We start from the raw sequence: 23,883 nt of genomic DNA, 5'->3' as shown, positions 1-23,883 counted from the left end.
CACCACGCCCTAGTGGATGGTAGGGCATGAAATACCGCCTGTCAGCACGTCGGCTCAAAAAACAGTGAAAAATCCCAGGTCGACCTTTTGACCTAGACAATGTCGAACTAATGACCTTTCGACCTAGAACCATGTCAACCTTTTCCCAAGTCGACCTAATGGTGTCGACCATCATGCTGTAGATGAAATGACCGCATCCCAATTAAAACACAGGGTAGTATTTAATGCTGCCTGCTCGCTGTATCAGCTCACAGGGTCACGCGCCGGTTCCCCCTCGCTCCGTTTTTGGAGCGAGGGGGAATCCACGTATGCGGCCGCTAAAACACAGAGACTCACAGCTAAATGCAGCGGGCTCCCTGCATTAGCCGCAAGCCTCGCTGTTTGGGGAAATCCTCACCGTCCTCTGACAGCGAGGATTCCATAACCTTGAGTATGGGTGAGGAGCTGCTTGTGTTCTGCGATCCCCACTGTTTAACCCCCTCGTCAGCCGCACTGAATACACCCCACTGTCTCATAAATGTATTGACTGGTTGTGCTGAATCTCTGATGGAGACTGTACAGATACAACACAGAATTACGGTGAATACAGACACCCGTAGCCGGCATCCTAGTCTTGGAGAACATTCAGACGCATGGATGTACAACAGGGAAGGGCAGTCTGTCTGCTAGCCATGGACACTGGTTGTCAGAAGGCTTTGGTGTCGGACACCTGGCTGCCCAGGACTTTTTCCTCGCTGCTGAACCATCACCAAAATACCTGCTAGTAGAATCCACCGGGAATCTAAACAGACTTGGGATCAGCTCAGCTCCTTTTAGCAGAACCATAAAGCACAGATACTGCAACAATGCATGCATCACCAGACGTCAGCTGACCATCAACTTCCTTGCCGAACGTCCACACATATGTTACTTGAGAGTCACTTTTGTATGAGTGCACCTTGGCCATCATTCGATGGTCGCCAACATTGACCCACTAAAAGCCACAACCGCTGCCAAACACCCCCGGCCGGGACTAAAGTCAGTTTTTGAGGCTCCCATATTTGAGTTTGAGTGTGCGCCAAATATATCAGCATAGACTCTGCCCCATTCTATGCGTTCTTGTAACTTTACCCGACCTCTGGAGTTGCCAGTCTGGTTGTGAACTAGCACTGGCCTAGGTCAGCCATGTCAAACTCGCGGCCCACCTACTTTTGTGGCCCGCAGGATCAAGGGCAAAGCCCCTTTCCGAACGCTGAAGCCAGGAGAGGCTTCAGAAGAAAATGTGCGGTAACACTGCAGATTTTCTTCTGAAGCCTCTCCTGGCTTCAGCGTTCCCAGTAGTGCATTGCGTGGGTGCACGTGTGACATCACCGCGCAGTGCAGGACTAAGGCGCTTGGAGGCGGGAAGGTAGGGTAGCGGAGGGCGGAGAGCGGCTGCAGTGAGGGGGCAGAGCGGCCTGCAGTCATCCCCTGCCAGAGGCAGCATCAGGGAGCAGAGCAGTGCTTCCCCGTCAGCACGGGGATGAAGTAACCCTCCATGTGCCTGCCAGCGGCAAGATGCTTTTTTTTGTGTGTGTTATCTGGCTCCGTGGGGGCAGGTGTGTGTTATCTTATGGGGGCATATGTGTTATCTGGCACCGTGGGTCAGAATGTGAATTTCGGCTTATTCTCTGTGTCAGAATGTGAACGCTAAATAGACACTGATATATAATATAATATAGAGGAGGCGACTGTACAGTGCTGACAATGGGTATATAGGTCTGTTTTTTTTTTTTTTTCTTCTTGCGGCCCACACAAGACATAAGGGGTGTACACACGGAGCAAATTTTTGCTATTTTCTAAGCAATCTGACTAGATTGCTTAGAAAGTAAGCACAGATCTCTCCGTGTGTATGCTCCGAGAGATAAAATATCTCTTGCTAACTAAGTCAGTGCATGCAGTCACAATCTAGTCAAATTGCTTAGCAAATGACTGCAAATCTCTCTTTGTGCACAGAATGAGAGATACTGATCACAATCTCCCATTCTGAACCATTACCCTGACTTTTTTTGCTTAAGCAAAATTGCTTAGAAAAATCGCTTAGCAAAATCACTTAGCACAAATCTCTGCATGTGTATGTGCTCCCCATGGGAGGTCTTGACACCAGCAAAATTGCTTAGCACAGATCTCTACGTGTGTATGCCCCTTTAGACCTTGATTATTTGGCCCAGTTGGGATTTTGAGTTTGACATGCCTGGCCTCGGTATTACTGGATGATCACAGACCATATTATTACATTCAACTATTCCGAGGATCCGGGAAGTGTTGCTAATATTACATATATATTTTTTTAGCTGTAATGATTCTATGTGATATTGGAGTTATTCAGACTGTATTTGAGCAATGACTGTTTAGAAACAAATCTAAAAAAATTAATATCAAAATTGTTCAATGATTAGAAACGTTGTGCACATACATTCTCCTGTAAGTATCCCATCATTTTATTCTTGGTCCTCTTCTTCTCTATCTCTACATGTACTCTCTGGGTGAGCTTATTTGCTCACTTAACTTCCACTATCACCTCTATGCTGATAATACTAAAATCTACCTCTCCTTTCCTGATCGCTCTCCTTCCATCCTCACTCATATCTCCAACTGTCTCTCTGCTGTCTACTCCTGGATGGCCCTGAATGTAAGCTCTCACGAGCAGGGCCCTCTCTCCTCATGTGCCTTTCTTAGAATATATAAACCTCTGCCACCCTGATGATTGCTTCAGTGTCCTGTCCCCTGATGCAACTATCCATATTTACCATGTACTTGTCCTAAACTGTCTTGTACTGTAATTCGTTGTGTGTTTTTGTTCCTAATTATGCTCTGTAAAGCGCTGCGGAATCTGTGTGCGCTATATAAGAAACTGTTAATAAATAAATAAGTATCAGGGCTGCACCTTTTGCATCTGTTTATCTTGTGTTAGCGTCCTCGCTACAGAATCTGCTGCAGACACATTTATCTTCCCTTTGGGAATGGGTACAGAGGGGGAGGCGCTTGAGCATTCAGACAGGGAAATGTAAGTGTCCAATGGCCTGCCGAACCTTATACACCAGTGTTTCCAGTGTCCTCAATTGAACGGAAGAGAAAATACTGTTGCAGTATTATTTATAATAACCATAGGCCATACTTTTAGTTCTATTTAAAACATACTGCAATATTTGGAGGAATGTATGTTTACTCTATATGCTTAGATGTAATTGGTTATACTATTCCATCTAAAATGTTAGCAATAAAACACAAGCGCGGAACGTGTTGCTGCTATTGACCAAACTCTTTCAATGCCAAAATGTAACAGATCCCAAACCCACCGCCAGTGGCAACACAATGCAACGGACAAATAGTGCGTGCCAACAGAACTGCCTGACCAGGCCAGGAGGGGGAAGCGGATCAGTGACTGAGATGCCATGTGCTGGCAGGCTGCGAGAGGTGCCGGTCATCGATAACTTCCCAATGCCAGGTCAGACCTGCTGGGCGATGTTTATGGAAACTCCTCATCATGTGACCCAGACTCCTGACATAATTGTCAGTGTACAGCCCAAGGCGCTTTACCGACATTGTGGTACTGTGATCTTGTAGTACAGCAGGGCTGTTCAACATGCAGATCTCATGCTGCTGTAGAACCACAAGTACCAGCATGCCTTGCAAAAAAAGAGTGGTAGTATGGCATAAAAGCAAAATAGTTGCAGAGCAAGCTGGTATTTGTAGTCCCACAGCAGCTGGAAAGCCACTTGCCGAAATGACTATGGAATATATATATGGATAGGGGTAACACTCTGCTGTGCTGCAATCAGAAGGTGCTCCATAAGTGTGAGAGTCTGTAAAGTCAGCTTACAGTATATGACCAGGTACACACCTAGATGTGCATACCTAATTAGCCATTGCCCTCGTCCTGATGCCAAATTGTCCACCTTGGGCAGGTATTCAATGTCACTTCTCACGATGTGCAGCGAATCCTGTTTAGGATTCGCTGCACACTCGCAGGGTTCTGGAGGCAGCCCTCCCTGTCACCCTATTCAACGCTGCAGGGGCTCGCTGTCCCTGATAGCGATTTTTAACCGCAGCAGGAAACCGGCGGAAAGAAGGGAGATGGAAGACTCCCTGCCTGCACCGGAATGTGTGGGGGAAGGAGGGCTCCTGGGGAGAGCTGGCAGCGGATGCGGGTAGGGAGTCGCCGCACTGGTCTCGCTCGTGCATATGTAATGAGCGGGACCAGTGTGCAGTAAATATCTAATGAGTGGCTCCCCACCCCCTGCTGGTGAATGTGTAGAAAAATAAATACAATTTTAAATTAAATATATATGCATGTGCTGCCAGCACATGAATAAAGACAGCATGCCCCTTTACAGAATAAAATTACTGATTTTTGACACCAAAAAATAAATAAAAAACCCCTTTATTTTAAAAGATCACTTTCCAGTTCACCTTAAAAAGATGTCGAATGCAAAACAGTGACTCATGGCGAAAATAATGCTGAAAGCTGTTCTTCATCCTAGCATTGAATACACTCTCGGCGAATCCCAATGAAAACCCCATTGATATACACCAGCAAATTGCAGCGGACATGAAACTGAGAACTGTCCGGCATTCACTCTTCGCTTTCGGCGAACAGTGAACATTGAATAGGGTGAATCAGATTTTCAGTGAAAAAGATTCACCGCAAGGAGTGAAAACCGCCCGATTCGCATAAAAAAAACGGTGAATCGGGAGCATTGAATACTGGCCTTTGTGTCTATGGATTGAATTAATAGACCTATGTCTCCCCGTTCATTCTGTTAACCATCTAGACTAGTACTAAAATCCACACAAACAACTACATTTGCTGGCTATGTTCGTTAATGCTTGGGGCACTTAAATCAATGATCGCAAGCCCAAACTTAGCCCTTGGTTGTGCAGGTTGTCCAGTGGTCTGATATAACAAGGTGCTCAGAGCAGGTGCCAGTGTGAATACGTATAAGGATCACATGACCACGATGGTTCCTGATGCTCCGTGCCCTGCACAATATCCAGATACATATTGTTCCCATATTAATCTTCTCGTTCCCTCTCCATAGAACAAGGCGAGGCTTTACTGTACTTGCACACAAGAACACAACGTGCTGCGACGTAAGGCACGATGCCACAGAAGGAGGAGGCCAGGATACAAACAACCAGTTTATTGGGTTTTAAAATAAACTAAGTGTACAATTGAAATAACAGTTTTGGCACTACGCTATACAGAGGTCACAGCTGTGCGCTGACATCTGGGAAATACTGCACTAGGACTGTGCTTTACATCACTGGCTTCACTCTCAGCACAAATGCGATTCGAAGAGTGTTATCATCAATGAACACAGTACACGTGTTGTCAGAGGGTGACGCAGTTCACCGACAATGAGAATTATTTCCGTGTACGAAGTACCTGGCGACATACCATATCCGCTACAGACTCCTAGCACAGGGAATTAATGTATTGCTGCAGATGGTATATGTGTGTATACGTACATAAACACATACACATATACATACATACATAAACCTCCATACTCACACATACAGCTATGAGATCTGGTGCCTAAAATGCTGGGAGCTTATAGAATAATCAGTAATAACTATCAGGCCTGCATTATACTAAATGTCATTTTGCAATTCTGCCCATCTTCCACCTATTGCCCCCTTCCCCCCTGGGATCATCTGATTCAGTACCGTGGTACAGCTCAGTCACCATGTACTGACTCCACCCTCTAATATGACATCACATGAGGGGGCTGTTCTGCGCTCCAGGCGATTGCACACCCTGCAGGGTACGTACCTAGTGTCCTTTGGATGCTTCAACAGTGGCGGTATTGGCTGAAGGGTTACTCACCGCGATCCCACTATCCAGGGGTAAGGGCTGTACCGCTTACTTAACGCTACCAAATTCCCCCCCCCACCCCCTCCCTTCGTACAGCCCTGTCCTTACTCAAGACTGTTTAATACTGCAAGACTTGATCACATCTGTATAGGATATAAACCACGAGTAGCAGTTGCTACAGGCTTACGCAGAGTCTGTATATTCTGGATAACTAGTTCCAGGTGAGGGATCCCATACCTGCACGCGCACACACACACACACACACGAAATGAAACCAATGCAAAAAAATAACAATAATAAAAATATTAGTGAAAATAATTTAAAAACACAAAAAAAAGATGGCGTTTCACCTGGTACAAAGCCTTAGCTCAGCCTAAATGTCTGCAATGCGATTCTTTACAAACCAATTTCATGTAAAAGGTTGCTCTCTGTACAATGCCATACTACTGCAATGTTTCTACATTTTTTACAGTTCTGTAACATTTGCAAAGTAAAATAAAACTTCTATTGTGTCCCTGTGTTAGGTGGCGATGCTATGTATACAGCCTAACCATGTAGCAGTGTTACTGTTAGCACAGGTCTAGCCATGAAACCATCCGATGCACCTCAACCTCTCACAAACATAAATATCTCACTCGTCAATTAAAAACTGCGCCGGGACCGGCTTCTATTCTGACCCAAACAAACAAAAAAATGATTTAAAATAAAATTTCCATCTACTCGGGCAGACGGAGGTCCGAAATTAAAAGTTTCACTTGAAATTCATCTGAACCATCCTTCTGGTCACAAAGTCTTTTTCCTTTGTATGGTTGTACGGTCCACTAGATAGAGAGAGGGAAACAAAACAATCAGTGGTGTATATCAGGTCAATGAGTTCATTAGTACAAGCGGGGATCGCTAGTTGGAATGTCTGGGTGGCTCAGATGTATGAAGCTTCATTATAGGGGGGGACTTGTATCGGCGCACATAATCTGCAGTGATACGGCTACTCACCGTTCTTAATGGCTAAAGGCCCATACACACTAGGACGGTCACAGTTGTTGATGCCACACACAACAGAGTTGACGCCGAGAAGGGAGGGGGGAGGGGAGGTTGGGGATAGGATGTTGGTCATGCTGCAGGATGTCCATCGTGGACGATATCCTCCCTTGTTCGAACATGCTGGACGAGGGAGTGGGGTCATTCACGACCAGCGGGAGCATGCATTGTTACCGATGGCCAGCGTACACACTGGATGATACTGTTCACCATATCACTCAGAAAGGGCTTTCTGAATGGTATTGTGTAGTCTAGTGTGTATGGGCCTTTAGCCGCCACATTCACTTCTGTCTTCAAAATAGGGGACACTGGTACAAACAGGACTGACTCACTGTGACGCATTCTCACCTGTGTTATGCATAGTAGCACGGAGAGACCAAGAGATCGGTCAGAACCACGAGCTGGTCATCGGTAAACTGCTGCTTGTGCTCTTGCCAATTGTCATGGTGAGTCCTCCGGAAATTAGATAGAGTTTTCTTTACGGTCATCTGAAGGCAAAAAGACATTTGTAGGTACACACAAGGCTATTCCAAACATCTCAAAATTTAAACACAGGCACTTTTGTCTAATTCTCCTTAACCCTTTGAGTGCCAACAACCTGCAAAAAAATGTTTTGTTTTTTTTTTTCACTTTTTTTTTGTCCCGAATTTTGACAGTAGACATGGACACTGAAACCTAGCAAAGCTGCACTCGCCGTGCTTCGGGCACGGTGCCTCGCTGCGCTGCACTATTTTATTCTCCCACCAGTGGATGGTCGGGCATGAAATACCGCCTGTCGGCTCAAAAAAATAAATAAGTGAAAAACTCCATATTGACCTTTTGACTGACGACCTTGCCCATATCGACCTAATGCATGTGTGGACCTAATGTTTGCTTTGGTCATTTTCACCCCTATTTGGTCAAATTCACTTGGCACTCAAAGGGTTAATTAAAGCATTCATCAAATTCTACCCTGAACTTTCTAATCCTCTTCATGGGCCTCGATGCCTCCGATCCACTGAATCAGCTGCTGACTGCAAGCTTCAACTCATCGTCATTTCCCAAATGTTCTCCACCAAGGACCTCTGAGCTTAGGTGGCATTCGCTTAGCGCAAAGTCTGGGGTGACCTAAAACTGTGACCAGTAGCAAGCATCCTGGGCGACCGTCACGTGTTTCTTCGTCCGTTATTGGATATTATGTCACACCACCAAACGCTGGCTCAAATTGGCAATAAATTCCGGAAATCTCACTTTCTACGCATTCAAGAACGGAATGACAATCATCACTTCGTAGTCAGGGGGATTTAACAATGAACAACATAGCCTAAAACAACCACCACAGCACGCCACCCACAGAGCAGGTGTATGGCCTATAGATTGTGTAAGCTTTGGAGCAGGGCCCTCCTACCTCTATATAGGTCTGTTACTACACAGTTTGTTTGATCACTGTTGTTTCCAAATGTAAAGCGCAACGGAATATGCTGCGCAATAGAAGAAACGGTCAATAAGTAAAATGACCTGCATGGCGGGAATGCAACCTATCGGCTTCTTAGATTACCCTCTTACTTACTAATGTACTCTATTAATAATATTCTCTTTACAACATTGTGTCAATACAATGGTGTAAGCAAACACTTCTTGCTGATGGATCACAGACCCCAAAAAACACCAAACCTATTTCCATGAAAAAAAAAAAAATTGCAATAAGAAAGAGGGGACAAAACATCGCAGCAACACGCAAAGCATAAAGAGCAGGTAAAGCCGCAATCCAACAACAAATGTGTTAGTTTGAATAAGCCAACCGTGTAGAAAAGGAAATGACTATTAGGGATTTATCATTTTCAGATATTCCCATTTTATAGGACTGCCAGACAACCACAGTCACAAGATGCAGTGAGGCTTTGGAACATTGCTCTGATCTCTGCTCTGATCTCTTAGTGAAGTTCATAAATGAAAGCTTTTGCCACAGCGCTGAGCAGTGCATACCAAACTTGATCTAGCATTTGCAAAGAACCATTACAACTTTTAGGTGTCTGTTCACACTTATGTGTGGCATAGGATGTGAGAGGAAACCAGTTCCGGGTGGTTGCGTGGCCTCACGCAATTGCACTTTTTTCACCACATTATAATCGGTTATACAAGCCCATTTTTTAAAGCTTTTAGAATTTAACAAAAGTTTTCTAACCAAAATAAATGTAGCAGAATGCTGAAAGCGGGTGTTACCTCTATGGGCTGGGGATCGTTGAGATGTGCACTGAGATCCATCAGCAGCTGCGGCATCCATGTAGGCACGTCGTATGGGCTGGATAAGATGCAGGCGCTGAGCCCCAGAACACCAGCGTGGCGTTTTACCAGATCTGTACAGAGAAAGATGGTACAATGAGAAATGCAGTAATATTGCTGCAGTTATTGTTGGTTATACCAGAATCTCTCCTAGAGGTTTGCAAAGGGGGTATTCGGTCGTGGGACTTTACCGTGGGCTAATGGAAGCCGTTGGGTAATTCAATTAGAGCCGGCAGCAGCTTGCATGTTATGGGGAATTCTTTTCGAGCCTGCTCTGTATTAAATTGGCTGTTTGCCGGTGCCATGAACGTGGTTATTCACAGGCTAGGGTAATTTGCCCTCCGAGAAGAGGGGTCTGTATTTGGCTTGCCCTGTGTATTAAAGACCAAGCCTGCCACCTTTTTCCCGGTACGGTAAATTAGTGTTAATTGAATGACCTCCTAGATTTCTAATGTTGTTATGCCACACCCACAATGCAGCCATATTTCTTTTTTAAATGATTTAAAATATGGTGAAGGTGTTTGAGCCCTGATGAATCGGAGGCTGGTGTCACACTAGCAGGTTTCCAAATTCCCGCAATGGTAGCACACAAACAAGAAGAGACATTACTGCATATGGTTTCTACAAGGCTGCGGATATCACACCTTACCTGCCCCTTTCCCCTCAGTCCCCCCCCCCCCACAGGGGCAATGCTGCACTTAATGATGCGCTTTAGATTGGAACCTGCAGTGGTGTTTCGCTATGACCCACCGCCCTTACGCGGACAGGGCAGCACACCGGCTGTGAATAGAAGCTACAAGACAGGACTTCTCTTAGACTCCCCCTTCCGTAACCTCACCTGCCGAAGGTATAGTGTCCACAGCTACGCCCAGGTCGCGCTTGCGTTTTTTGGGCAGTCTTGTCTTGCAGAGCTGCTCAAAGTGTGCTTGCATAGAGACCTCCATGGTGAGGAAGTTGCACTGCAGGAGTCCGCTCAGTGTGGTGGCAGCCATTTCTCTCACCTAGGGGCAATTCATACAAGTCTTAAGTTATGATTATAAAGGGGGCACAGATCAAATAGGAAACTCATAACATCCCCCATCCCCATATTTTCAGCGAAGTTCAGTTTCCATAAAGCACTGCTGGGTACATATAGAAATGCTTTTTAACTCCACCAAATGTTTGAGCAATATAACAGGGTGGTGTTAAACCATCTCAACACTATGGGCGGTACTCAATTCCCCCGCCGCTATTTCTGATGGGGGAAATAGCAACGGGTGCCTATTCGTTGCTGTTTTTCCCCGACAGCATTGAAGAGGCATCTTGGCAGAACGGAACAGATTTTAAAAGCAGTCGGGCCCCTGTTGCAGAGAATTGGATTGTCAAATCATGGCAGTATCTCTGCCATCCATGCCCTTTTCCGCGGACACGCACCCTTTTCGTCGTTCGGCAGGTGGGACCGCCAGCCGAATAACGGGCGAGCGGGCTGAGGTCACGAATGTAGGAACTCCCGACAGTCGTGACCCGGGATTAAATACCCCCCTATATTTCAAAAAGTCATTACAGAATTCCAGTTATGGATATCATTTATGAAGAGCAAGACCATTCAACTTGATTTAAATCATGATTTTACGGGGGGGGGGGGGGGTTGCGGTGCAAAAAAAATCCAAATTGGTGAGAACGTCACGTTGCAACTAAATTTCCACCAAAGCCCCTAGGTTTCACAGCGTACGATTCTTGTTGCGCTATTTTTAGCTGGGACCAAGATGTGCCTGTACTTTAGTACTCCCAGTGCCGGTGCGACATTTGTATTGTATTGGTATGCCATCGCTATTTCCCGATAGAAAGTATTACATTTCTGACAGTCTAGGAACCACAGAGACAGATTCTGGGACTACACTCAGGAACCTCTTCCCAAACGTTGCGCACCTATGTCCAATAAGTCCATCTGGCTTTGGCAACGCATAGCAGATGTTTCATTGCAATTAAAGGGTTAAGCGCATTGCTGATTAATCAGCGTTAATGACAGGCCACATTCCTAATAAGTACATATTGTTACACGCTGTAATGTAAACAGTGAGCTGCTCGGTGACGGGCACGCTGCATGTAATGTGCCACATTATGGCAAATTATCTCCTTGAACATAATGTTCTAGAGCCGCGCAAATCAGTAAGTGTAACGGCAAGCACTGTCCTAATTATATGCACCAACTTGACGATCAGCTCATTTGCGCGACCGTAGCACATTATTAAAATGTGATCAAGTTGATTAAGAATTGTCGAAGGCATGAAGTGAAGAAGTATGTCAGAAATCCTGCTGCCAATTTGCGGCCCCCACCCTGGGACATGGTTTAATAAATGAAACATGAGGTCTGTATGTCGCGGCAGGATGGGGCGGCGCCGGCTGTAAAGTGAACACACTCGCTGGGGAACTGGACATTTATCGTGCGCTGTTCCCTGCAATAAATTATACTTTTGGTAAATGCTAATTATTGTCGGGGAACGCAGAAGTGCGTAACGTCCGTGCTTTACAGCGGTGTCTTCGTGTACAGATACAGATACAGCCGTTAAAAAAAAAAAACGGTTAAAATGGAGGGTCCTACCCGTTTCAGACCCGGTATTTAGGATCCAGCCAATGAGCGGACCCAACGCAGTGAATATTTAATGAGCGCTCATTGAATATTCATATGCGCTTCACCCCCTGGAGCCTCCCGCTCGGGTTATCAGCGGAGACTCCTCCATTGTTGTTGTGTTGCCTTGACTGGCTGCAGCACTGGCGCGGATCTGCTTCAACACGCTGATGCTCCAAACCCCGGCACCCAGAAGTGGCCTACCCTGTGCGCGGCTTGTCTCTGGCGGCAAGGTATACATTTTGTTCACTGTCTGTATGTATTATACCCTGAAGAAAAATGTGAAATACATTTGAAACGTTGGTAACGAGGCGATTTTCTGTCATTTATCCTCGTTGTGTTTGGAGTGCTGCCGCTTCCCTTCACTATCTATCTGTCTTTGTAGATGACCTATACATTAAAGCTTAATTTACCTTTGTAAATGAATATCTAGAATATAATCTCCTGTAATTATTCATTTATTTCTCTACAGACTGATTCTATGAAGGAGACTAATCTAAACCTGAATCTCGGCTTCACCCAACATTCACATCTCCAATAACTTCATCTCCGACCAGAGAAAACACGGGCCTGTTCATTCCAGCACTCCGCACCCGACCGCTTGGTGTGGCTTTCTGCTCTGGTGCTTCTAACACACACTGGTCAGTATCTCAGCACTGAGACACAGACCAGACTGTGATAGAAGCACAAGAGCAGAGAGCGACACACCAGGCAGGATAGAGGACGCACACTGGCTGTTACAGGTGCAGGGTACTAGAATGAACACTAGCCTATATGGGTAAGTAAAGGGCACATTTTATATCCATTACCTCCAGCTGCTCATCCGCCATTAGATGCAGGACCAGCCATCGGATGCCTTGCACGGCCTCTGCATTGTGAAGGAACACAAACAGGTTGTAGAAGACCATTGTCTGGGTGTAGGTCAGCAGGGTGTAGCGCGCGTGCCAGGAACTGCTCTTCGCTATCTACAAGATCGGAATACCAATACGAGAGGTCCGTTAGGGTCTAGTTATTAAGCTCTACAACAACTCATTGGTACGTGACAAAGGCCATACTGTAAACAGCTGCCGTGTCAGATCCAGTCACCCACCTGCTTCAGGACCTCTAGAGCCAGGGGCACCTGCTCGGGGTACAGCAGGCCTTGCGACATCAGGGACAAGCACATCTTTGCGTCTCTTTTCAGCTCATCGTAGTTTGTGTCATTTTCAACAGGTGCAATCTAATGGCGCGGATACAAGGAAATCACATTATCGTATGACTGTACACAACCTGCGCCGTCAGGGAAATTTCTCCCACATTCAGCCCAATGTATAGTCGCTAAGGTGAGACACCAGGGCCCATTCCAACCGATGGCGCCAGGAGCCAATTCCCAGGTAGTCATGGGAAGAGAAACATACGGGAGCGCTAGGTGTGATGGGTATAACTATATACAGAGATCAACATGGCATCAGAAAGTAAAAACCGCCAGTTATGTGGGCCAGACAATGTAAGAGAGTTCTGTCGGCCCCCACACATCTTCTTCACAACGCCGCCTGGCGGGGAGGAGAACACCGTTTACAGGGAGTCATATCCCCCAGTAGAATAGATCTTTCACAAAGTTACCTCTATGGATGAGGGGTCAGACGGTTTAGGTGACACTGGAGTAATGTCCCCTAGTGCAATGATACTTACACAAAGTGACCTGGGGGGGCGAGGGGTCAGACGGTTTAGGTGACACTGGAGTAATGTCCCCTAGTACAATGATACTTACACAAAGTGACCTGTGGGGGCGAGGGGTCAGACGGTTTAGGTGACACTGGAGTAATGTCCCCTAGTACAATGGTTCTTACACAAAGTGACCTGTGGGGGAGAGGGGTCAGACGGTTTAGGTGACACTAGGGGAGTAATGTCCCCTAGTACAATGATACTTACACAAAGTGACCTGTGGGGCCGAGGGGTCAGACGGTTTAGGTGACACTGGAGTAATGTCCCCTAGTACAATGATACTTACACAAAGTGACCTGTGGGGGCGAGGGGTCAGACGGTTTAGGTGACACTGGAGTAATGTCCCCTAGTACAATGATACTTACACAAAGTGACCTGTGGGGGCGAGGGGTCAGACGGTTTAGGTGACACTGGAGTAATGTCCCCTAGTACAAAGATACTTACACAAAGTGACCTGTGGGGACGAGGGGTCAGACGGTTTAGGTGACACTGGAGTAATGTCCCCTAGTACAATGATACTTACACAAAGTGACCTGTGGGGGCGAGGGGTCAGACGGTTTAGGTGACACTGGAGTAATGTCCCCTAGTACAATGGTTCTTACACAAAGTGACCTGTGGGGGCGAGGGGTCAGATGGTTTAGGTGACACTGGAGTAATGTCCCCTAGTGCAATGGTTCTTACACAAAGTGAGCTGGGGGGGCGAGGGGTCAGAAGGTAACGATTCCTATAAGCCAACGACTGAAGTATGCAAAACCCTTTGAAATGACAGAAGTTGGTAAAACGTACTAAGTGTTGATGAAAATCAAACTTATGAATTATTGGGGGGGGCGGGCCCACAGGTAAATCCTACACAATCCTATAATAATATATATTATGTCTACTATTGTGCGCAACGGAATCTGCTGCGCTATATAAGAAACTGTAAATAAATAATATATATTTATTAATATAATAACCTACATTATTGGGTGGTGTGCGAGTCAGTGTAACAAAAAATGCTGTCCCAGAGTCAGTAAAAGTAATTTGAGACCTCACAATTCGGAATAGAGTACATAGAAGAAAAAACACTAAATGAATTGAAATCCTGTGGGGGGTTCCCTGTATACAGCGCATGGGGGTACAACACATAGGTGGTGTATGCACTAGCAGTAACTGCAACATTCACAGTAATTTGTGCCTGGTAAAGGTGCCCGGGAACAGAACAGGTACGCGGACACACTGACCTTGAACAGCAGAGGCAGAAGCTGTAGCTGCTCCAACACAGCTGTACAAAACGACCTCCCCGCACTCGCCATGATCCACTTCAGTACTGCAAAGCAGAACAACACGTACAAAGACTTAACAGCTGCCAACATACAAAGTATTCGTTCTAGCACCCTGCACCTTTCAAAACCGGTGCAGTTCCGCTTTCCTGATTGGGGTGTTGCTGTGCTGTGGTGCTTAAAACATAGTTTCAGAGCTGAAATACAGAACAGAGTGTGCTAGAAAAGGCAGGAAAATGAACTGCAAGGGTGTTGAAAGCTGCAGGGTGCTAGAATGAATACTACTAACTCTAATATCACAACCTGGCCTCAGAACTTTACGGCCCACCATAAGAACAGGATTTGTGTCTTACCTGTAAAATCTGTTTTTCTGAAGCCATGGTGGAACACTGGGACCATGGGTATTCCAGGTCCCCTGACTGGGCACCAAGGAGTTAAAACTTCTGTGTGATTTGAACGGTTTCTTCTTCTTCCATCTTGCATTAACCATATAGAGGTATACATAGGAGTAGATCCGGCCTTTCTTTGATAATGCAAGTGCCATCTTTTGGGCAGTACCAATGTTTTAATACATGTCTGTGATTATATGTGCACCATTGAATGTAATTTTAATTTGTAACTCATTGGTTTAGCGCTACTTCCTTTCCTCCGTTCTAACAGCAGAACTAGGCCCAATAGGAGGGGAGGAGCCTCTCCCTGCTGCACTCCAGAATATCTACTCCTTGGTGCCCAGTCAGAGGACCTGGAATACCCATGGTCCCAGTGTTACACCAGAGGCTGAAAGAAACAAAATCACTTACTGGTCTTCATTAATTTAATGGCCTGAGTTCTTTCATCCTGTTCCCCGACCCCGTTCTCTTCCATCACGTGGTTCTGAATCTCCTCATCTGCCTCCATGAGAGGTTGCAGCTTCTCAAGGACACGGGCGGTGAACTCAGAAATACGAGGAGACTTGGTGGGAGCGGTGTTTGGCAAGGACACGTCAATCATGAATACGTAAGTCAAGACGCTGAAAAAGGGACACGCTTGCTGTTAGCATCCTTATGGGTCTCAGATAGCAGAAACATGGCCGAAGCAGCCATGTACAACGCAATACAGGCGCTAAACTAGCAGTCTTCTGATCTCCGTAACATAGATCAGACAAGACAGAAAATGGACAACGCTCTCCTTCCCTACTCTCCTCCCATGTAGCAAATGATGCTTTGGGGAATCCTCCGCCACTATTTCCGATGGGAGAAATAGCGCCGGGTGCCTATTCAATGTGGTCTTTCCCGACAGCATTGATCAGGCATCTCGGCAACACAAGCCCGACTTGAAAAGCAGCCGGGCCCGTTTTGCCGAGGACGGCCGTGGAATGTCGAGCTCATGGCCGGATCATGCAGCCACGCCCCCTTTTTGGCACACAGCAGGTGGGAAATTGAATCCCGCCTGCTGAGATACAGTAGAGCGGGCCGGGAACGGGACCGGGTCACGACTGTCGGGCCGGCCCGACAGTCATGACCCGAGATTGAATAACGCCCTTTGTTAGGAACTGCAAATGGTGTTCAACAGATAAATATTAATCTAACTGATGTTTTTGAAATACACAGCAAAGCTTAACAGTATATACAACAAACATATGAGAACATCGGTCAACACTTGTGTCTGGGTCCTGCAGATCTGATTTTTATTTCTTCCACATTATTAATTAAAGAAAAAAATAGTTTTACCAGGAAAAGTTTTTTGGTCTCTTGATTGTATCACTGAGCAAATACTACCATTTCGTTCACAGAATTACTAAAATACAATGTGATTATGTAAGTTAGGAAAGGTCAAGAAATCTGCAGCCATGAGGGCGCCTTACCTTCCTATCCGCTCCCTGACGTTCTTGTAGACCTGAGTGAGCTTTGGCTCCAAATATTTAAGCAACCTGTGCAGTAGCTCTGGTACCCGCCACTCCTGCTGGGCAAGACCTCCCTGAAGAACGTACAACCGGCTGAGGAAAGAGGATAAACACGGACGTTAATAAAGTACATACTGACCAGCAGCGATCAGACACTATGGACCCAACTTTATAGGCTCAGAGTTAGGCCAGCCAAATGCAAAACCATGCCTTACGATGCCCCGTTAACACTGAGTGCCAACATCGCCGCTGAATATGCCAGCGTCAGGGCGTGGCTTTGGCAGACATGAGAGAGCAGCTACTCGCCGCTCACTTTATCCTGATGCCTATATCCTGGGGGAGCTCACCTAGCCAACTGGCGAGGGGGTTTCTGCGGAGAGAGTGGCTTGTTTTCGGCAGCTCGTCTGTGTTCTGGGGGCGAGCTGAGGACGGACGGACTTAACTGTCTACTGCACATCCTGCTCGCCTTGTTTATTACCAATGTATTTGTTGGTACTTGTTCAGTTTCGCGGCGGCGGCAGCATGGCTGAGCGTCTGAGTCCCCTCGCCCACTCTACGGGCTCGGTGGCTCACTACACTATCTAAAATCAATTCCATGCCAATGTGGATAGAGGGGGTATGAACTATCCACGTTGGCATGGAGTTTATTTAGTTTATTTTAGAAAGTTTGGCGAGCACCGAACCCGGAAGTAACGCGCGGCCATGCTGCCGCCGTGAAACTAAACAAGGACCTATTTGTTCTCCAGCTGTCTCATACTGCTGGTGCATTCAATTCTCCTCTGTTCTGACGCAGCACAATAGGAAAACTCCACCGGGCACCTGTCTATCATTAGTAATAGAGAACGGATATCTAAAATCTCATAAGTTGCTACGGGCAACATCATGACTTGTCTTTTAGAAGCTTTAGTAAGTCTACACTTACCTATTAACCCCAAATCTGCTTTCGGATGGAAAGCAAAAAATTAATTTAGGATTTATGGTCTAACCTTAAAAAATCATTTTCTTATGGTGGGCATACATCAACCCGATTTGGACCGGATTATCGGACCCGGCCCCAGGGGTCGGACTGGCGGAACATCCGATGTAGGTCAGTCGGGGCGGTGAGGAGCAGTGGGGGCGGGCGGCTGGGGAGGAAGAAGCAGTGGGGCAGCAGCGCGTTACCAGATTGGGGCGGGCGGCGGTGACCATCAGTGACAGTGTCACTCTCCACTGTCCAGCGCTAGCGGGCGGGCAGCCGCAGCTATTACATCTTTAAAATAACGTGTCAAATGACTGCCCGGCTTTTGATTGGCTGAGATAGAGCACTCTCAGCCAATCAGTGGCCGCGAAGGGAGGCCACTGATTGGCTGAGAGTGCTCTATCTCAGCCAATCATTAGCCGGGCAGTCATTTGACACGTTATTTTAAAGATGTAATAGCCGCGGCTGCCCACCCGCTAGCACTGGACAGTGGAGACTGAGAGTGACACTGTCACTGATGGTCACCGCCACCCGCCCCAATCTGGTAACGCACTGCTGCCCCACTGCTTCTTCCTCCCCAGCCGCCCGCCCCCACTGCTCCTCACCGCCCTGCAGCTCCCTGATATTTTTTTTACATGTGATAAATCGCATGCGATTTATCACATGAAAAATGGCACATCAAAGTCCTCATCGTAGGTGAGCCTCCCGGGGAGCTGCCGGGCGGCTCGGAGGAGAATAGGGTCTGACTATGTATGGGGGCCTTTAGAGTCTATAGGGGGCACGGGAGGCATTACAGTGGGGAATGGGCACTACAAACAGGTGTCCTACATGTGAGAGCGTCCACCAGGAATGCCTGGAGATCCCGAGTGCGAGAGGACTATCTTGGCAGGTGGCGGAACACCGTGAGGTCTATGTCCGGAAGTTCCCACCTTCTGACCAACATGCGAGCACCTCTGGGTGTAGCGCCTATCCCCCACCCCAATGTCATGCTTCCCGTGCCCCCTCTAGTGGACAATAAAGAAAATAAAATGTTCTAAACCACTTGCCCACAATACAAAACGGTTTTATTGTTAGAACTAAAATTCTGCTTTCGCCACTAACTCCCATTGTGATAAATACCAGTTATACCTGTCTATCATACAACAAATGTTATATACAGACACTGCACCTACCAAGCGTCCACAAAGGAGCCTCCTTCCCCGCTCACTGGAGATTCCAGCAGCAGCTCAAATAACCAGTACAGTTTCCGAGGGTCCCGACTCTCCTAAAGATAAAGAAATCCGGTGAGGGCCGTAGCTGGGACATCGGAAAACATGCACCAACAGCTACACAAAGTGCACATGAAAATGGAAGTCATTGGAAAGAGTGAATAGATGGTATGGATGCTGCGGGTCGCAAGACAAAACACACACATAACCGATGACATGACGGGAGGGCGGAACTTACGCAGGAAGTGGCAATACATGTGCCCCAGTCGCTGTAGGTCTCCACGGTGATGTTGGATAACGCTGATCTCAGTAGGGGGCACAGAAACCTCCACAGATTTTCCACCTGTTCGGCACATCAAATAAAATGAACATTTCTTAACGGTCTTGAATCAAAAGTATCCATCAACTTTTTTACATGTTCTGGTTTAGATTTTCTGTGTGAGTAGAGGGGCTATCAATTATGTGACTTGCACAATGTGTACGGATCATATCGAGCACGCACAAGGCCAAACAGCGACAAATATCTAATCACAATCCTCATGCAATTAGACGGACAGGAAGCCGGCGTTTGTGACCGGACATTTCCTGGGGTTGTCCACTGACAATTCTCACAGATTTACACAGGGCGGGTTTTCTACCTGCAGTCAACTTTTGTCTGTAGTATCAAAACGCAAAGGTAACTTTTGTGTTCAGATAAGGGAACTACTAACTCACAAAAAGGGTTACCCCAAAAGTAGATGGGGAAGTCAAAAAGCATCTCTAAAGGTGCTCCCAAAGCGAGACATATCCTGCACAAAAGAAACTAGTAATGAATTCCAAACCAGTACAATGGCTCTTATTCTGGTTCACTCGCAAAGGCAAATTCCTTCTCAAATGGACAAAACCATGTGCACTGCAGGTGGGGCTGATGTAACATGTGCAGAGAGATTTAGATGTGGGTGAGTTATTTTGTTTCTGGATAGTTAAGTAATAGAAACCAATTACTCCTGTACACATATGTACTTATATATATATCTGAAATCAAAGAGAGCGCCACACATCTGGAAAATTAATCAAAATGTATTAGCTTAAAAATTCTTTAAAAGGAAAATGAAATAAACAATAAGCAATAGCCCAGTATATATTATTCTGAAAAAGAATACACATAGGGCAACTTTTCTAAAAATTTACAGAAAAATAGTAAACATTAAATTAAACCCAGCTCCAGATCGATATACCTGCAAAATATTAAATTAGTGAGGAAAAAACCTTTGTTTGTATATAAGAGTCTGTCATGGATATCCCTGTACAAACCAGGGTGGATAAAGTATATTGATGAATAGAAATGCGATCCTTTCATTCCCTTGTCGGGAGTGTAGATGTTAGGATTTTGGGTACTCTTTACCTAGAACGGCGCCCATCGCGACCATCGAATGCACTAAAAAACGGGTGCAATGCGATGCCCGCGATTTCCCATAGGGACCAATGTTAAAAGTGAGATTGGACGCGATTTTAGTGTTCAATGCCTCAATGCCCGCGATTTTTCAATAGGAAACAATGTTAAATGGGCCACAGAGCCCTAATAGTCCCCCTGAAGTCTGAAATGGCCCCCACAATTTTTAACGGCACCCCACGATCAACGTCAACCCGAAGCGTGGCGAGCGCAGCGAGCCCGCGAGGGGCGGCGGTACGCGTCCTCCGACCTTTTCATACCCCCACTATCCACGTCGGCGTGGAGTTGAGAATAGAATAGTGTGGCGAGCGCAGCGAGCCCCCGAGCCCGAAGCGTGGCGAGCCCCGCGAGGGGACGCGGATACCTTCACAGGTAAACGCGTCCCCTCGCGGGCTTCACAGGTGTCCGCGTCGCCACGGACACCTGTGAAGCCCGCGAGGGGACGCGTATAACTGTGAAGGTATCCGCGTCCGCTCGCCACGCTTCGGGCTCGGTGGCTCGCTACACTATTCTATTCTCAACTCCACGCCGACGTGGATAGTGGGGGTATGAAAAGGTCGGAGGACGCGTACCGCCGCCCCTCGCGGGCTAGCTGCGCTCGCCACGCTTCGGGTTCATGTTGATCGTGGGGTGGCGTTAAAAATTGTGGGGCCATTTAAGACTTCAGGGGGACTATTAGGGCTCTGTGGCCCATTTAACATTGTTTCCTATGTAAAAATCGCGGGCATTGAGGCATTTAACACTAAAATCGCGTCCAATCTGACTTTTAACATTGATCCCTATGGGAAAATCGCGGGCATCGCGTCGCACCCGTTTTTTATGTACCCGCGATGCCCGCGATTTTTTACCCCCGACGCCCGCGATGCTAATCGCGGGTGCCGTTCTAGGTAAAGAGTACCGGATTTTGTTTCTGTGCAGGGAAACTACTGGATGCTTTATTTTGACACTGCAATATAGATCTCACTTTGAAGTAAAACCCCACCCAAATCTAACTCTCTCTGCACAAGTTACATCTGCCCCACCTGCAGTGCACATGGTTTTGACCATTTGAGAAGGAATTTGCCTTTACGAGAGAACCAGAATAAGGGCCAATATTCCTTTGTGTTCCAAACTCCTTATAGATGTAAATGACTTGGATTTCTCCTAAGGAGTGCTCTGCTGTCACCTCCTCTCAGTGACACCTCTAAGCAAAAAGAACGATGAACTTCTCATAAGGCAAAAAAGTTTTACATTTATCGCACAAAATTCATTAAAAACAAAACACATAAAAAATGGTGCCACTAACAGCAATAACTGCGTACCATATGGGGCCTTAGATACGGCATATAGACTGCATGAAAGGTTTAATCCCTGGTACAACACGTCCATGCCCAAGATGGTCAGCCTTTCAGGGCTCCAAGCGGCAGCAGTCCCTGTACTCCACAAACGCATTTCAGCAACAAGTGTCTTTGTCAAGGTGCCAATTCCACTATTGGTTTTGGTGGCATTGATTTGGTTTAAATGTATTGCTTATATCTTAAGGGGAAAGTATATCATAACTTAGGGGCACGTGTTTTATCCGACTTTATATTATGTATGTTGTTCTGTCTGGCTGCCTGTGTGTAGCCAACATAACACACAGAGATCCCTTTAGCCGCTGTGACAATTCAATCATGGGATTACAAAAATGAGCCTTTCCCCCTTCTACTTCCCACTGCATTATATTATCACCTCTGTCCTGCAGCAAACCCTGCCACACATTGTACAATCCATAGGTTTGTACTGCACAACAGTAACATGCTACCCCCCCCCCCCCCCAAGGTAACTCTCGCATATAAAGCCCCTTTAAATCCTGTCCTCCCTATATCTACCTCAGACGATCTTTCAACCACGTCTCAACAACTACTTGCCAATCGCAGTAGAGTATGGAACAAGCAGCTCAGCAGTGACAGATCAGACCCCTCATGGCAGACCGCGGCACCTAGGGGGGGGGGGGGGCGGCGGTTGTCTCGTTACCTTCTCAAATGTCCAGTGCTTGGATCCTCTGATTAACCCAGCAACAATTTCGGCCACACACCTCTGTGTGCTTTCGTGGGAGTCTTCCACCAACCGCTCCAAGTGGGGAGTCAGGACGGGCAAGAAGGCATCATCAAAGTTCCTAAACAGACCCTTCAAACATTGAGGAATATGCCAATCAAAACGATGCCATGCGGAAACACAAATCATAGTCAGGCAACTTTCAAAGTAAAAAGTTTTGTTAAAAAAGTCTGACAAAATTATGGCTTTACCCAGAACTCCTCACAGGGGAGTAAGTACATTGCACTCTGGGAATATTGGACAGATTTGAACCACGTGTTATTGGTGCACAGGAATCAGGTGTGGTCGGTGCCTTAAACCCACCGAAACCGTATTCGTCATCAGACAACAGACACACTTACAGATGTACACAATTACGAAATAAATAAATGTACCACAAATGCAGTTGATATACAAAATAAATATGAAAATTGGATATATTTTAAGTAAAGTAACTTCAATATTAACAGATTTAAATCCATTTATTTTACTATTTATCTGCAAGGTGCACCCAAACTACAGCTAGCCGTGATCTCATTGTGCTGAGCTAGATGCTAACAAAAAGATACAATTGTTTTTTTTATTTATCTTAGAATTACTATTATTACTTATATAGCACCACCATTTATGCAGCATCGTACAGGTGGAAATGTAGTGCCCGCGGAGCTGATTCAGCTGCCACACCACTTATTTATATTACATCTTCGTTCATTTTTTGTATGTTTTTTTGTATCCATGTGTGTGGGAGGTTGGCTGTGCTGGTGCTGCACCCCAAACATGAACCGCACTGTGTGACTTACCCAACAAAGAGGTGACTTTGATGATGGCGGGAATTCCAAATTTATCCTAACCACCTCTTATATAATATGGATAGGGTCAGAGCTTAAAGTGGTCCTGCAGAAGTGGTGGAACTCCGTTCCCCTAACACAGACGACCCCCCGCCCTCTCCTGATAAGACACTATTTTTCCTGCGATAGTTACGTGCTATACAGGGTCATTTTCAGCATGAAGCAAACGGGGGTAGTAATTGGATTACTCAAAATGAACATCAGGCTTTTGTGCAGCAAATGACATCAACTAATAGTATATTCCTCTTTGTGTTATTGGATGTTGCCACAAGGGATCAATTGCACCTCCAATGTGTTCCAACAGTGTCTTCTGATATAGTCTAGTAGTCATGAAAAGTCACAATGTGGCCACTAGAGGGCAAAGGGCCGATGATCACTCGCATTCCAGAAATGAGTATCGCACAACGGCTTCATCAATGAAATGGTTCCACAATTAAAGAACGCTGAGATGATGATAAATATATCATGGAACCCATTTATTCTTACCAGCCAGTTTGCAGTTAGTTTGAAAAGGTTTTGTTAGTAGGAAAAGTGGATAAAAGTAAAAAACAAAACTAACCTTAAAAAGACAAAACCTGCGAGGGTTAAATTTGTCTTTCCCTTTTCGATCTTCTAAAGACAGAAACTTGATCAACTGATCAATGAATTTGTCATCCATGAAATGATCGTATATGATTTGTTCCGCCTGTGAGAAAGCATAAAAAGGTCTCAAACTAATAAAAGCAGAATAATTATTGGGAACAAATAATACAACAAACAGTAAAAAGAACTGCGGTCCTGATTCTGG

The 23,883-nt window shown here is 46.1% G+C and overlaps 1 protein-coding gene across 2 annotated transcripts in view; it reads right to left on the bottom strand.

The window, feature by feature from the left end:
• Positions 1–5,147: 5,147 nt before the first annotated feature.
• Positions 5,148–23,883, bottom strand: part of PSME4 (proteasome activator subunit 4) — a 96,909-nt gene continuing 78,173 nt past the window's right edge. For both annotated transcript variants that reach the window (XM_083175231.1, XM_083175232.1), the window contains 13 exons: positions 23,656–23,781; positions 22,189–22,341; positions 19,000–19,104; positions 18,726–18,817; positions 16,557–16,688; positions 15,514–15,722; positions 14,675–14,760; positions 12,838–12,966; positions 12,557–12,712; positions 9,978–10,140; positions 9,080–9,213; positions 7,226–7,365; positions 5,148–6,660 (listed from right to left, as the gene is read on the bottom strand). In XM_083175231.1, coding sequence (XP_083031357.1) covers positions 7,231–7,365; positions 9,080–9,213; positions 9,978–10,140; positions 12,557–12,712; positions 12,838–12,966; positions 14,675–14,760; positions 15,514–15,722; positions 16,557–16,688; positions 18,726–18,817; positions 19,000–19,104; positions 22,189–22,341; positions 23,656–23,781 — 1,620 coding nt within the window. In that variant the 3' untranslated portion in view covers positions 5,148–6,660; positions 7,226–7,230. The remainder of the gene's footprint in view (positions 6,661–7,225; positions 7,366–9,079; positions 9,214–9,977; positions 10,141–12,556; positions 12,713–12,837; positions 12,967–14,674; positions 14,761–15,513; positions 15,723–16,556; positions 16,689–18,725; positions 18,818–18,999; positions 19,105–22,188; positions 22,342–23,655; positions 23,782–23,883) is intronic.

The sequence above is a fragment of the Crinia signifera genome, chromosome 3, assembly GCF_055691185.1.
Source record: "Crinia signifera chromosome 3, ASM5569118v1, whole genome shotgun sequence".
Classification (NCBI taxonomy): Eukaryota; Metazoa; Chordata; class Amphibia; order Anura; family Myobatrachidae; genus Crinia; species Crinia signifera.
The sequence above is the reverse complement of the archived record's forward strand: the minus strand, read 5'-3'. Positions and strand labels throughout refer to the sequence as shown.